Source organism: Pectinophora gossypiella, chromosome 18 (assembly GCF_024362695.1).
Source record: "Pectinophora gossypiella chromosome 18, ilPecGoss1.1, whole genome shotgun sequence".
NCBI classification, from domain to species: domain Eukaryota; kingdom Metazoa; phylum Arthropoda; class Insecta; order Lepidoptera; family Gelechiidae; genus Pectinophora; species Pectinophora gossypiella.
In genome coordinates, this window is record NC_065421.1 from 8,178,950 (window position 1) to 8,194,104 (window position 15,155).

The following is a 15,155-nucleotide window of genomic DNA, read 5'->3' on the forward strand; positions in this document are numbered from 1 at the left end:
AATTTTAGCTTCCAGACTGCGACTTCTTATTAAAATAACAACAATGACAGATACATAGCATCGAAAGGGCTAGTGAAGCCTTATAACTATTTCCAATTAACGTTTCAAATAAAGATACTTTGAAATAACTTTTGTGAACTTACGGCTTTGTCTGTTTAGCAATCCATCATTTGCAGTCCAAAACTATAACAACACTTCGCAGCTGATCCAGAAACACGTTGAGAAGCCTTTCTAAGAAAAGTACAGAGGAGTATCGTGCCCATATGCTGGATAGTGGTATAGGGGATTGGTGACGGGCGGGTATGGAAACCGCGGCACTGGCCGCAGCACGCGTCGTCACCCGTCCCCTCCCCCTCCCCCCTCATCCTCAGACCCCGTCACGTCCAAACTCCTCGAGTCCTCAGAGGAACAAGAGGACGCGCATCGCTGACGAACTCCCTCCCATGACAATTCCTGAGCCGGCGGCGGAACCTTGTTCCAGAAGGTGTTGAAGTTGCTGTCGCGGAGGGTTTCCTGCTGTGAAGGGAGAGTTACTTTAGAACTGAAGACTATGAAGTTATATAAATATAAGGCGCTCACATTTTGAGACAACAAAGTAGTTATCTTTATTTATGGTGATATCATTTATTTACAGATTCAAATAAGTTTGAGTAGGTCCCATAAAATTTAATCAATCAATTATTTATTTATACAGCATATCTGGCATAAAACAGGTAAATCTGTTATTAAAACAACGGGCGATTCAATTAAACCTTAACCATCTCTACGCACCTTTCAAAACCTCAAAGTCTGATTGTACATGGTTGTCTTAAAAGAAAAAATAAATAAAATCTACTCACGGTCTGATAAGCAGAGTATTCGGCGTGGACCTGCCTAAACGCCGACGGTTCCTTCTCATCATTCTCCGGTTGTTCATGTGCCAGTAGATGCTTCCTAAGGTACGCTTGTCTCCGGAATAGCTTGCCGCACCTCTGGCAAGGGAACCTGCCGGCCTCCGACGCTGGTTGGGTTTCCCGTCTCTTGGTAGCTCCTGGAACTCTGGGCTTGTGCCAACGCCGGTGCGACGCAAGATTTGCTGGGCAGTTGAACACCTGAGAAAGGGAACGATTTTATACCTAACCGTAGACAAAATGTTTATCTGAGCGTTAAGGAGCTGATGGAAATGAGTTGAGGAAAAATTACAAATAGTAAGTATAATTAGTGTTAGATAAAGCCTTAAATAAATGCCTAGATGATGACTTTATGGCCTTAACTAAACATACTACGCTGATAACTTGTGAAACATGTCAATAAAACAATGATCTAGTAAAACATGCAGCGTTAATAGGTACTTAATGAACAATGAAAAAAAATGACTTGAAGTTTTCCGATGGAATACGTGGAATACAAAACGTAAGAAAACAATATAATTAATCTTTGATATTCATACAATTCTGAACAATCAAAGAAGAGTATATTCTTTTTAAATCTTCTTACTAAGTGTTAGTTTCAACTGTATTTTATATGAGTAAGAACCATTTTATTGGATAGCAGTATTTGACCGCCGTTATTTTGATCTTATAGTTTTTGCGATGAATTTGAACAAAACACAAAATGCAACAACCATAACGCCGTAATCCCAAAACTAAAAGATATACTTAAGTATAAATAATATTGCGTGCATAGCTCTCAGATAGATACCGACTAAACACAGTTCACGGGTACTCGGTCACGCAACACATGTCAATTAACGTTACCGAACATTAACAAACATTTTGCCACAACACTTCCCATGGAAAAACGACAAGTGTTCAAAAGTATCCCACCCTATTCCCACACACTTATTTTGAATGATCAAACGAACTGGGATGATATGTTATCAAATAGTAATGCGACTATGGGAATCGAAAGGGTGCTCCGATAAATGTTTTTTTATTGGAAACGAATTTGTCAATTAACATTGTTTTAGATTGGCGTGAGAAAACAAATGATGATCGAATTAAATAACTGACGATCAAAAATGAATCATTATTAATAATAAGTAATCAACAGAATAACAAATGAAGATTGTTTTCAATTTTTTGTGAATTTTATTGAAGATAGAACAGCTAACGTCGATCTTTATTATCTGCTATTGAATACTAAAACTAATTCACCTTAAATAGCTACATTTGAAGAGTTTATCTACGTTTTAGCCAATTTTTATAATTTTATAACAATTATTTAGAATTCTTACCTTATCGCACTCTGGACAGCGGTATTCAATATGCACAATCCTGGAGCACCGATGTTGCGCCAACGCAAAAGCGTCGCCGTACAGCCGGCGGCACAGGCGGCATATGTATCTGCCTAGCCGGTTCTCTATCGTAGCGATCAAAGCTTTTGCCTCTTCTGTAACCTCCACAACGTTGAACGCCGGATCTATGTCGCCCTACGAAACAATTTAAGTGTGAAAATCTAACACGCTAATCTAACAATAAATTACTTCATACGTTATAATCACGACGATTAACCTAATCGTCCACTCAAGACTTTTATTGAGCCAAAATTAAACGTTACGTTTTACTATCTGAATACAAACGTAAAGCATTTTAGTATGACTATTGAAATGACGATTTATTTCGTTTTTAATGTCCCCATAACCCGCCCCTAGCAGCGACCGTCGCGGGGCGCCCTTAAAGCTGTTATTAGTGCAAACCACCGCACCATTCTCGATTTCATATAGCGTTTAATTGCCAAAGCGATAAGGAAAGTCGCCTGCAACTTGCTGTAATGTTATGGTAAGAAGCTATAATTAATAGTTCCTGTGCAACTTTGAGTATTTTCTGAGCTTTGTTTGCTATTTGACACGGGCTTTCTTCGAACATAATTACGGACATTGTAGTTAATGCTTTAATTACCTTGCGGACTACTAATGTTTCGTCTTCGGCTAAGTCGCGAATTATAGTGCCGGATACAGGGGATGTTTTGTCTTCGTCGAACATCAGCCGTCTGACCGCTTTGCTTTTCTTCAACGGCTGTGCAGGTTTTGGTGACTTTTTCGGACGCTCCTCCACGTCTTTTATTTCGATTACTTCTGGTGAACTTCTTTCGCTTTTATTTTCGACTTCAGGTGGCAAACATGTTTTGAGCTCTTCGAAAAATTGTTTGGTGAATTTAAGTTTCTTTGCCTCAGGACTGTCGCTGTCATTAGAATTCTCATCGTCTGGTTTTCTTTTTTCTGCCTTTTCTGATGCATTATCTTCTTTAGTATCTTTAGAGTCATCTTCGAAGTGTCTAAATATTTTTGGAGATTTTTCTGAGCCATTATCTTCAGCAGCTTTTCTTTTATGCTGTGGTGGCGGGGTGCAAGGGGGTGTGATAGGAGAAGTAGACTTCAACGACAAGTCTAAAGGAACTAAGGGTTCATTGTAATAGGCCAGATATTGTTGGAGTAAGGTTGGGTGCTGTTGAGGGATTAGGTCGTGGAGATAGTTGCTAGATATACGGACTGGTGGTGCTGCGTATTGATGGTAGAACCTAGATGACAAACGGTGGAAATGTGGCAACGCCGCTTCCATATTCAAGCAAAATTCTGATTAACAGTCGAATAACCTTCCATTTTCAAAAGTATATTTCTTCTCTTCTAATATTTGTATTTATTTTGTGACCTGCAACAAAGAGATTACACGTCAAGTTTATTGCAATAATAGAATAGAGTGTTTGAGGGAAAATTGAGCAGAATAAAGGCAACATAAGAGTTGGGCGTTGATTCGGTGGTGTTGGAGTGGCCCATTACGTTGATTGTACGGAGAGACAAGTGCGATGGTTGTAAGTGCTGCTCTTTTCTCACACAACCTTTCCTTTACCTCGTACATATGTATAGGTTAAACAAGGTAATACGACGAATAATATTTCCTATTATTTATTGTGTTTGGAAACGTCGTACAAAATAATGGTGGCTAATACAAAAAGAGCGCAGTGTGTATTAATCATTTTATATCTGCAAGTAAGAACACAACTTGCAGACACTTCTGATATTTGTGTTTAAAGATGATTCCGACATCATGTTCGTTAGTTTAGTCTATCGTGAATATTATTTGCTCCCTCCAGTATAACAAATATTGCCAAATGTAATTGAAGTCAACAATTAATTTAGCATAAGACCGAGATCGCAACTAGCTAGCGTTGACGTAATAATCCTTCTGTACCAGCCAATCAAAAGTCAGGGGAGAGTGGGGTTAACAGAGTACCCCGTGTTACCTAATTACTGTCGCCGAGACCGCTCCCACGGTCGCCCTAGCCCTCTGTCCTCTGAGGGAGCCCTCTTTAATGCATTTTGTTTTCCCGAGCAAATACTATAAACAAATGTTTTGATAGTGCCGCGATATATTTAAGTTCTGTAAATTGGATTTACCGTAACGTAATAAACGAATGTACTTAGTTTAATAAAAATATTTTATGGTACACATTATTAAGTGCAAAGCTTATAATGTACACGTTTCAAATAGAATACCTAAAGATTTTCCTAAACTTACCCTTATGCAGTACCAATGAACTTTATTAATATATTTAAAATCAAAATGAGAATTAATCGAAATAAAATATGAAGTAAATACGAGAAATCATATCTATCCCATGAGATGATGAGAGTCCTACTTCAATTTTAAACTCAATGTACTTAATTGAATTAATACTCTTTGAATAAGCTTAAAAAATATGACAATATGACTTCAAGAAAAAAAAAGCCACAAAGCTGTGTAAATTATCTTTTTTTTCAGTATGTTATTTCGTCCTCTATCAATAAACTATTAAGTAAACAAATAAAGACACCACCAAACCTGTAATGTAAGCTAAATATAAACGCTTAGAGCAGAGTGTTTGATGAATAATGTATTGTCTCACGAACGTTGGGCGGGCGCGACGACGGGCGGGCTAGGGCGGGGCTTACATAACCAATCTTCTCACTGAATTACTTATAAAAATGAAAAGAGTGAGGCGCAAGGGTGTGAAGACAAGATTGCTTTATTTATGTAAAAATGTGGTTTAAGTAAATAAATTGTCATTAGTTTGCGAGTGAGGGGCAGTAAAATTGTTTTAATAAGTAATGTTATAGCTCTGTCCTTGGATTTTGATAGTGCCAAAGACAAACTTTTACGACTTAAGCACTTATTAGTTACTCTATGTATTAGCAATGAGGCCGCCTTTTGCATTATCTGTTTTGTTGTAAGTAAGTATATTCTTTTTTTGTGAAACTTAAGTGTGTTTTAACAAAAATATTAAATATGAGTATACGTAGATAATAAATTACAATTCATAATTTAAATCAAAGCGCAAATAATTAATAGGTAGCTACATAAATTCAACGTCATAAAATAGATTATTCAGTAAGTAGCAGCTACTAGATTACACGGTAACAGTTAATGAATACGTGTTAATTGTGGCCAGTTACGATGTCTCATGAATATCTAATTGCTACTCGCCTTAAACGATATTTAAGGCCCTTGCACCTACAATTATTGGAACTAGAAGGCGTTATATAGGAATAATAATTTAATTGAGGGTAGCCTAAATTACAGCCCCTGATAACACTTATTGTTATGTAAGTGTGATAGATATTACCCCAGCGACCAGACTAATTGCTATAGTGGGAAAACTGACCATTAAAAAATTGTCTTCAAGATTATTTTCTTTTCCATGTAAGTGTACAGTCATGAGTAATATAATGTACCCACTTTAGGACTCTATCGTACTAACATATTTGACATTTAGTGAGACTTACAGTTCAATTTGTCAAATAAGTTAATGTGACATGGTACCAAAGTGTATACATATTAATGCTCGTGACCGTACATTGTTTATTTGCGTAAACCAATAAGCTGGCAGGCGCTACAAGTGCCGATAAATAAAATTAATTTCTAAATTTTCTTTGATTGTATATCGCCATCATCAATTTAAGAGCCACGCTCTTGTCGGTGTAGCATTCTTGTCTATCAAGAGCCAATTCTTTGACTTCCTTATAAGTGGGTTTACTTCTAACTTGCCAGGGACAGGTCCGATTTAGATGTTTTTTTCATAACATAACATAACATAACAAATACTTTATTGCACAAACAGGAAAAAACAAAATACAAAACAAAAGAAAAATAGAATTAGTACAATAGGTCTTTTGTAAGTAGGGGTATTTTTTATATCATTTAAAATCAGAAACATCTTGAGTGAGGCAAATAAATATTTCGATCGAATAATTAATTCATTATATGCATATTATTATTAATAATAATTAATTAATTATAATTATAACTTTAATCATTGATAATTATTAATTAAAAATAATTATTTTAAATTACACTTAATTGTACTTAGATATAATTTATATTTTGATTTTGCAATTATGGATTTGTGTCTTGTCCGATATAAATTATTTGAATTTGAATAACTTCTAGTTACACCCACAAATACAGAACATAGTTTGATAAAGCTATCCAAATAATAGAAGTAAGTTGTCACAATAAAGATTGACGACCGATTGATTGTCTAATAAAATTATTAAAAGGGACTAATTGGAATAATGAAAGCTTAAATAGTAAAAACATACATACATAACAGCCTCCTAAAAAAATGACCATTGCTGGACACAGGCCTCCTCTCAATCAACCGGAGGGGGTATGGAGCATACTCCACCACGCTACTTCACTGCGGGTTGGTGGAGAGTAAATACCATTTCAATAAAATCTACTTAACGTCTTCAATAACTAATAAGAACTTGCTTGCTATCAAAAAGAAACCTAAGAAAGCTAATGAGCTGTAAAAATATCAGGATCACATTATACAAATTATTACGCAGTACATAACAGGCTTCACTCGACGCAGTAAATCGTACAAGTAACTAACTAATAAGTAAGTAAGTAACTTGTGCAACTTGGTGCGAGGCAAGCTGATACTTTGCAGTATTGGTTGGAACTTGGAAGACTTAGCAAGTTCTAAACTTGCACTCAGTTTTCAGTAATAATAGTGGATTTAACGCGGTAATTTCCAACCGGGGCTCTTCTTCTATCACGTGTCAATGCCCGACCTCATCAACTCTGGAGCCTGTTTAATAAACGTTACAATTGTAAAATACAATACATTGCGGAGTGCGTGTGCAGCTTGATTAGAAATATGTTGTAGCTTCGTAGTTGTCATGCAATGAATACCAAAATATTATTTTATTTTTTGAAATTGTAATGTTTATTAAACAAACCCTGGTCAGGGTTACTATTTAACAGCTATAGGGCCTTATCATGCCTCGTGTAACGACTACTGAAGTGAAATAGTAGCCGAGACGAACTGCCCTCCAAAGCACAATTGGGTGATCAGCCTGTAATGTCCTAACCAAACTATGATATGATGATTGTGATTATGTCTGCACCTAGATTGGAACCCAGGACGTCCGGATTGTGAGCTCTCTGCCACTGGACTGTGGGGGCCACGGGGGCCGCGTGAAGACTACAAATACACTGGGAAATCCTGTATTACGGTAGACCGCGCGTTATATATTTACGCGGTCACTATTGCATAACTATTGTGATAAATATTAATAAATTGCGGACGTATCTAAATATACACATTAGAAGGATAGTTTAAACCTTCGCTTCTATGTAAAGTTTTTGTTCACATAACATTATAAACATGGAATTATAATATAAGAAGTAACTAAGGCATTTTACTATAACTTAATAAATACCTAAATATTTTGCAAAGAAAACTGTATTTGTATCGTAGAAACAAACTAAAACAATTTTCGCGCAATTTAGTGGCGAAACATGCAACACTTCCCAAACTTTTGGTCAACGAAGGGTAAAATCGTAGCAACGTAACTTTAATAAAAGGTTTCAGAAAATACATCTATAATTGTACATGTATATGTAAATCAGTACACATGGATTTTTAAGTTGGAATACTGAAATAGTATAGACTTTTTATTTTATAAGGTCAATGTGGTGAAGACCGTCTGGGCTAAAAGACCGTCTATTGCCAATAACTTCTAAATTTGAATAACTAGCGCCTTACGTCTTTGTCGATAAAATAGTTCCTAAAGAGCCAGTCCGAACTAAAAACCGTAGATGGTGCTAGTATGATTAGTTTGGAAAATATCGGTCCTGCAATTTTTTTTACCATTTCGCGCTCTAGAATGCAGTGGCCAGTGGCGGATTTTTGATCAAAAAAAAGTGGCAAATCGGAGGATTCTCAGAAGTTTTTCTGATCACTTAGGTTATTTATTGATCCATTAATGTATTCGTTAAACATATTGCAGGAATATAGCTTTTAGTTAGAATTTATACCAGTGTGAAATTTTAAATTAGAAAATATAATAGTTGGAAAGACCGTCTACATTAAGAGAGGGAAGTCCGTCATATGCCGATCTTACCTCAATCCAGATATTGACAACTATTACAGCCGAGCGTATTTTATGCAAGACTAGTGAGATAGTATTTTGTGTCCCATTCTGTTAATATTTTGTGTTTGTGTGTGTTCATATTATAAATCTTATTGACTTATGCCTAATATTAAGTAATATGTGTACGTCACATAGTCTACCACCAGACAATCAAGACGCTTTTTAGTGACACCTCATTTGTTTAACTCTGATAAGTGCTTTAGGGGTTAGGAGGGAACAAACGTGTATACACACATACATACACACATAGCGCATAACCCTCCTTTTGTTTCACCGCAGTCGGGTAAACAATATGAAGAAATGTTTACAACCACTGTCACCAAAGATATGCCGGTCTTGCCTTGTTTCATAAAAATAATCATTTATCTATGTAATGAAAGCCTTATTCATAAATCGGTAAAGTACGTATCAGAATGACATTGTTGGTTCACCGCCTGAAAGTATTTTTATACGTCCAGGCCTACGATTTCTTACTAATAATGCGTTTTTCCTTTTGTGGACGGACTTGCCTCACACTGCATTGGAAGACCGTCTACTTTGACATGTTTTAAAAAAACGATTGTATATCAAAAGATTACGGCGTTTTCTCTTATATTTAGACTTATAAACATAGCCAAGTAAATTATCTATCATACCCGATCATTTGACTTGGTCTACAAATAATATCTTCTTCAATAAACTCAATCAAACTCAAATTTTAGAACAGTATGCCGGTCTTCCCCACATTGACCTCAACAATGTTACATTTTACGCATCTTGAAGTGAGCTACTTGCACAATTGCAAGGGCTATTATATAAGCATAAACTCATACCCATAGTCCCTAATGGGGTGAGCAGAGGCACAAGTAATCAGAAGACAACTTGCAACCACTTTTATGCGAAGCCCCAAGATGGATACGACGAACTATGATCTGATACACCCATAAATGTTCATCTTATAAGAAAGAACATAGTCCCACTGTCGGTTTTTACGACATGGTAACAACACAACATAACAAGGGCTATATTATAGCACAAATCCGATTTTAATTTGCACAGAAGTTTTGACCATCATAGAGGGTGCAGTGGAAGGCGTGCAGTCTATACAGGTGCGTAACTTGGGGCGTTACTATGGAGAGAAGTTGACTCACCTGCCGTGGTCCACGCTGATTCATCCGTCGCCCCTCGCACTCAGAACTTCCGAATTTAAAAATGAAACTTTTAAAAAGTGAACTGGAATGGAATTATTTTTAAATTGATTTAAATTTTTGAATTCTATTTTTTTTTTGTACTTTTTTAAATGTAGTTATCGACGTTTACGAAGTTAGGTGAGAATTAGGTTCGTGTGTATGAGGTAAGGGGCGCGCGGTCCGCTCCGCAGGGCGGTTGGCTTAGGACTGGCTCGGGGCGCGCACCCCGGCGCGTGCGGTCGCCGCGGCCCTGCCACCCTTGCAGAGGGTGAGCGCTTTTCATAACAGTTGTTTCTTTTTTATTTGTTTTATTTTAGTTACTACATTTTGTACGGAGTGATTTTTTGTGTAGTTCGTAATGATTGACGGACGTAGTGTCCGTATGTTCTACAAATTCCTTTGTTGTAAAATACAAAATAGTAGGTGAAAAATAGTCTCTGCATGTTTGTTTATGTTCTACTGTGTTTTCTTGCTGATTTTTGTGTTTGAAAATAAAAAAAAATATATATGAGGAAATCTCATTTTTTTATACGAAGAAACCCATACATTTTAATAGGTACATAGGTGCTTAATTGTATTTTTATTAAATTAAAAAATTTCAATCCTTTCTCATGCCTAGTATAACGATACACGTAGGACACTGATGATAACTCGCGATCTAAAAAGGATTGCGGAAGACCCAAAAAATTGAATTTAAGCCACTCTACGTAAAAGTTGTGTATGGTTTACGAATGCTTTAGGAGCACCCTGTATACGGGCAGTGAGGCGTATCCACACGAGCTAACAAAGTACTGGCCCCACGCGCTACAAGTGGCTACGGCGACGGTGTAACGACAGCCAAGTTCATAAGATACACGATAACGCCCGCAGCCTTTAAACCTAAACTACTATGGGTTTTTAAGTCGGGTAATTGTTCGTGGAATTTGCAAGTACATATAGGTACTTAAGTGCACTTGGAACATGAGCTGTGAATGACTGGGAAATCTGGTAGGAGAGCTAAATAGGATTTCTCTTAAGGCCGAATCATCATCCTAATGCCCTTGTAAGGAGGATAAGGGTAAGCTCGCATTTACATTGAATTATTCTTGTTAGGGAATGTTAATTGTTAGGTTAGGTTATGTTGACACGGTGTAGAATGTTATGTAAGTATGTAAGTAAGTAAAAGTGACCGTCTCCGTAACGAGTGTTTATTGCACTGGTCTATTATTACAGTTGTATGCGTGACGTCATTGGTATAGGCTAATGCTGAGATTCGAACCTGAGACGTCAATGTGAGAGCCAAGCGTTCTACCAAATGCACTACCGCGGCCATGCTAATCTAGAAATAGAAGTCACTCTAAGATGAACAAAAATCAATGTCATTTTACTTTTCGACTTATTTTATGAAACAACAAGCACGACGTTTCACAGGTTGTATTCATGACGTCACAGGACAGTATTTCCATACAAACTCCAAAGAAAATTTTCATTTTGACGTTTCGTAAAAAGTATCTCATTTGAATAGGTTGTCGGTTAGACTATCGCTCTACTTACCCCTACACGGATTAAGGGCATAAGTTATATATTGGTGCTAATTCCTGTAAATACCATCTAATTTTATTTTAAGTTATATCTGTCATTTTCTTATCCGCCGAAAAAGAAAGGGATGGATAATCGACAAGCATAAAATTTATGGAACACACGTCAATTTTAAGCACAAATCTTCAAATAACCCGACACAGTTAAGTAGACAGCACGTCAAACGGATTGCATACCAGCGACGTACCTTTTTGATCCGCACGGGTTATTCATTCATTTACTCATTCTTCCTAAAATTAAGAGCTGTGAATCATCCGTCCCTTTTCGTTTCGACGGATATGAAAATGACGGCTATAACTTCAAATAAAATTAGGCGGTGTCTGCAGGAATCGGGGCCATTGTCTATTTGAAAACTCTAACCTTAAAATTTTCATAAATGTGACACGTGCGGATATTGAAGTACTTATTTAAAGGGTGTGTGTATGTGTGCAGATTGCGGTCGGTCGACATTCACAGCCCATGATTTTGTGGTCCCGGATTCAATTTCCAGTCGAGTTATTATGAGGAATGGACTTTTTTTAAGCTTTGTCTTCGTGTAATTATTCACCATCTCGGATTGGAGTAGTGTGGTGACTTTTTGAAAAATGAGTAATATTCTGATTCGACAAAACCTTGATTTCATTGAAATATTTTCGTAGAAATATATACCTGGGTTGAAACTAATTTATCTATTGTAAAAAAGACCTCCGTATACGTATGTATGTGATTTTTCAAAAAGGCGTTTACGATAAGCAACTTTATAATCTAAAAGAATATTTATTTTTTAAATTGAGTTGTGTCATAGAATACAAAATGGTACAAGAGTGTTGTGTTATTTTTTTAAAAAACTTGTATAACAACGGAGGCAGCAAATGTGACTCACGTAATTTACACGAACTCATATGGGTAGAGTTTGTGTCGGAATTTAAATTAGTTATCAGTGATGTAATCACTTGCCTTGACTTCCATGAGGGCGTGACCTGATAACAGGTACGGTCACGAGTCACGAGTACTAATATGTATACATTTTGAAACCATGTCACATTAAATTTTTTGACAAATTAAACCGTAAGTCTCATTAAATGTCAAATATGAGAGTTCTAAAGTGGGTACATGATATTGCTCACGACTGTACCTACGTTCATATTACTTCGTTTATATGCTTTTCTGGAAGCTATTGTTAAATAATATTTAAGGTAAGCTAAGGCAATAATACTTGTCTTATTTTTTTAAATTATTTATTAATGTCCTGCAGAATGGCATAAGCAATTTGACTGCAGGATCAGAGTCTCACTAAGACATGGTTAAATTACAATAATTATGATAATATGGTAATAAATATTACTTATTTTTAAACATTTTTGGCTCATTTTTAATGTTCTCAGGCAAACTGTTGATGAGATAAGGTATGCATGTTTTGCATAATAATGTACCCCGAGCAAAGAGAAAATAGGTAATTATCACGGTTAACCTAAACAGCGCCATCTATGTAGTTTTTGGGGAACTTAGCCTGGAAAGTCCCTCATAGACAATCACAGTACAACCGTACTGCAATCGGTTACAAGCGTGAAATACATTCAAACAGACACTAGTAACAACAGACACAGTTTGTAACAATTGTAAACGAGAGAGGTTCAGTTGGGCGGCGCCCTCGGCCGCCCGCCCACGCTCCGCCCAATCGCGCGACGCCCCGCCCAGCGACGGAATAATTGAATAATTGAATCATCTCAGTATTCAATTAATGTTGGGAGGTATTCTGCAATTAGGCCAATTGTTTGCTGTGAATACGTCAACGCGCGGCGCTAGACGGGACTTGGTAAGGCTGTGTACACGGTTGTGTCACGTGAATAAGCCAGTATAATGCTATGATTGAATAGCTGATTCGATATCTATAGAAGACTGAAACTGAAAATATATTAAAGGAAATCCATCACAAATAAACACAGGTACCTACATAATATCACATCACTAATTTAAGAGCCACGCTCTTGTCGGTGTAGCATTCTCCATTCTTGCCTATCAAAGACCAATTCCTTCACTTCCTTATAAGACACGACGTTCGTTCTACATAACTTAAACAGCCTATATACGTCCCACTGCTGGGCACAGTCCTCCCCGCAACCAACTGGAGGGGGTATGGAGCATACTCCACCACGCTGCTCCATTGCGTGTTGTTGGAGGTGTTTCCCCTCCGAAGCATAGAATCATCTTACTTTTTCACAATCAGATTATTCAAGCCTGCAATGTCTTTACCAAACAAAGGACAGGTTCACAAAGGCATTTCCTTATCGGGAATCGAACCCGGACCTCCAGATCGCGGCCCAACGCTCTAACCACTAGACCATGAAGGCTGTTTGTGAAGGTACTTTATTTTACTGTGAGTTTTACTATTTCTTTCGAATATGACTGTATTTAGACGATATAGTGACTAAGATTGAGAAGGGAATGTTAGGTTGGTTTGGACACATAGAGCGGATGAAGGATAATAGAATTACAAAAGCGAAAGTTGATGGTAGGACTGGCATAGGAAGACCGAGAAGGACTTACGATGACCAAATTAGAGATGTCCTTAGAAAAGGTTTAATACGATCTACTCTGAACCGGCGTGCGTGTATGAAGCGATTGATGAATGTGGAGGAAGCAAGAGAAGTGTGTCAGGATCGAAGCAAATGGAATTCTATAGTCTCTGCTTACCCCGGTGGAAAATAGGCGTGAGTTTATGTATGTATGTATGACTGTATTTCAACGCAGTGTACACATCCGTTTTTTACCTTTACATATTTGCTAATGACATAAAAACCACATCGTAATCGCCTTCTTTTCTCTTCTCTTATTAGCTATTCTGAACTTCTTCTTCTATCGTGTGGGTTGTGCGGTGAATTACCAACTTCATCAACTCTGGTGTCAGGGTTATTATCGAGCCGCCAAAGGCCTCTGACATGGCACATGTAACGACTACTTACATCAGTAAGTAGTAACCGGGACCAACGGCTTATGCGCCTTCCGAAGCACGGATTATCTTACTTTAGGTCAATCAGGTGATCAGCCTGTAATGTCCTTACCAAACTAGGGATCACAAAGTGATTCCTAAAGCGCAAGCTATTGTGAACTCACAAATATTATTATGTCCCTTCACTTGTCATTGATTTTCTCTTTTATTTACTTATCATAATATGTTTTTTCTGTTCTTTTGTACGTATACCCAATTGCATGCATTATTTTTTGGTGAAAACTTAATTGGCTACTGTACTACCTAATGTGTGTTATATCTATATACGTGACACAATAAGCTGTAAGTATGTTTTTCTTAAATTTAAACAAAATAAAATAAATAAATACCTAAGCCGTACTTATACGTACGAGAGTCTTGTGCACCCGCCACCCCACGTCCGGGCACGTTGATGACCTAAGCCCATCGTGGGTACTTGTGGAGCGGAACTTGGAAGCCCCACTCGCGCACGCGCCGCGTCGCCGGAAGCTGCGCGAGCGCCGGTGTCACTTACACAGCTACACTACACTTCCAGGATCGATTGTCAATTGTCGGGTACTAAAAGCAAGGTGGGTATTTATTAGTGTCAATAGCCTATTATCTCCAAACTGCGCGTACAGGACGGAAGTAAGGAAAACTTCAGGAAGAAAGAGAATGTGTTCAGATGTATGTCGTATCGGGAATGGCGCCCAATTTGAATTTAGAATTCTTAATCTGTGGTAGCTTAAAATAGTACATTGTATCAAAACTTATAAAAAAGAGGTAATATTTTTGTATAAAAGGCTCTACTCGGCTCTGTTCGGCAAATTACAATAAGTCAATTCAAACAAAAAAAAGAGCTCCACAATGTCATTTTATAATCTTAACTCTTTTACTTTAAATATACAAGAAAGGGAATTAAATTCTTGAAATTCCATCACTACTTTTATCGTTTTTTGCACACAATCTATACGTTTGCTTACTACATGACGTGCGATTTCTAATAAGTGACGGAAATTCCACATTATATTATCTTATAAACATACTTGTGCAATAAGTAATT

The 15,155-nt window shown here is 37.2% G+C and overlaps 1 protein-coding gene across 1 annotated transcript in view; it reads right to left on the reverse strand.

The window, feature by feature from the left end:
• Positions 1–336: 336 nt before the first annotated feature.
• The window catches only part of LOC126375074 (uncharacterized), a 65,897-nt gene continuing 51,078 nt past the window's right edge, over positions 337–15,155 (reverse strand). Inside the window, exons 5-8 of the mRNA XM_050021917.1 lie at positions 2,880–3,553; positions 2,216–2,410; positions 840–1,091; positions 337–513 (exon numbers count right to left, since the gene is read on the reverse strand). Of these exons, the coding sequence (XP_049877874.1) occupies positions 337–513; positions 840–1,091; positions 2,216–2,410; positions 2,880–3,553 (1,298 nt within the window). The remainder of the gene's footprint in view (positions 514–839; positions 1,092–2,215; positions 2,411–2,879; positions 3,554–15,155) is intronic.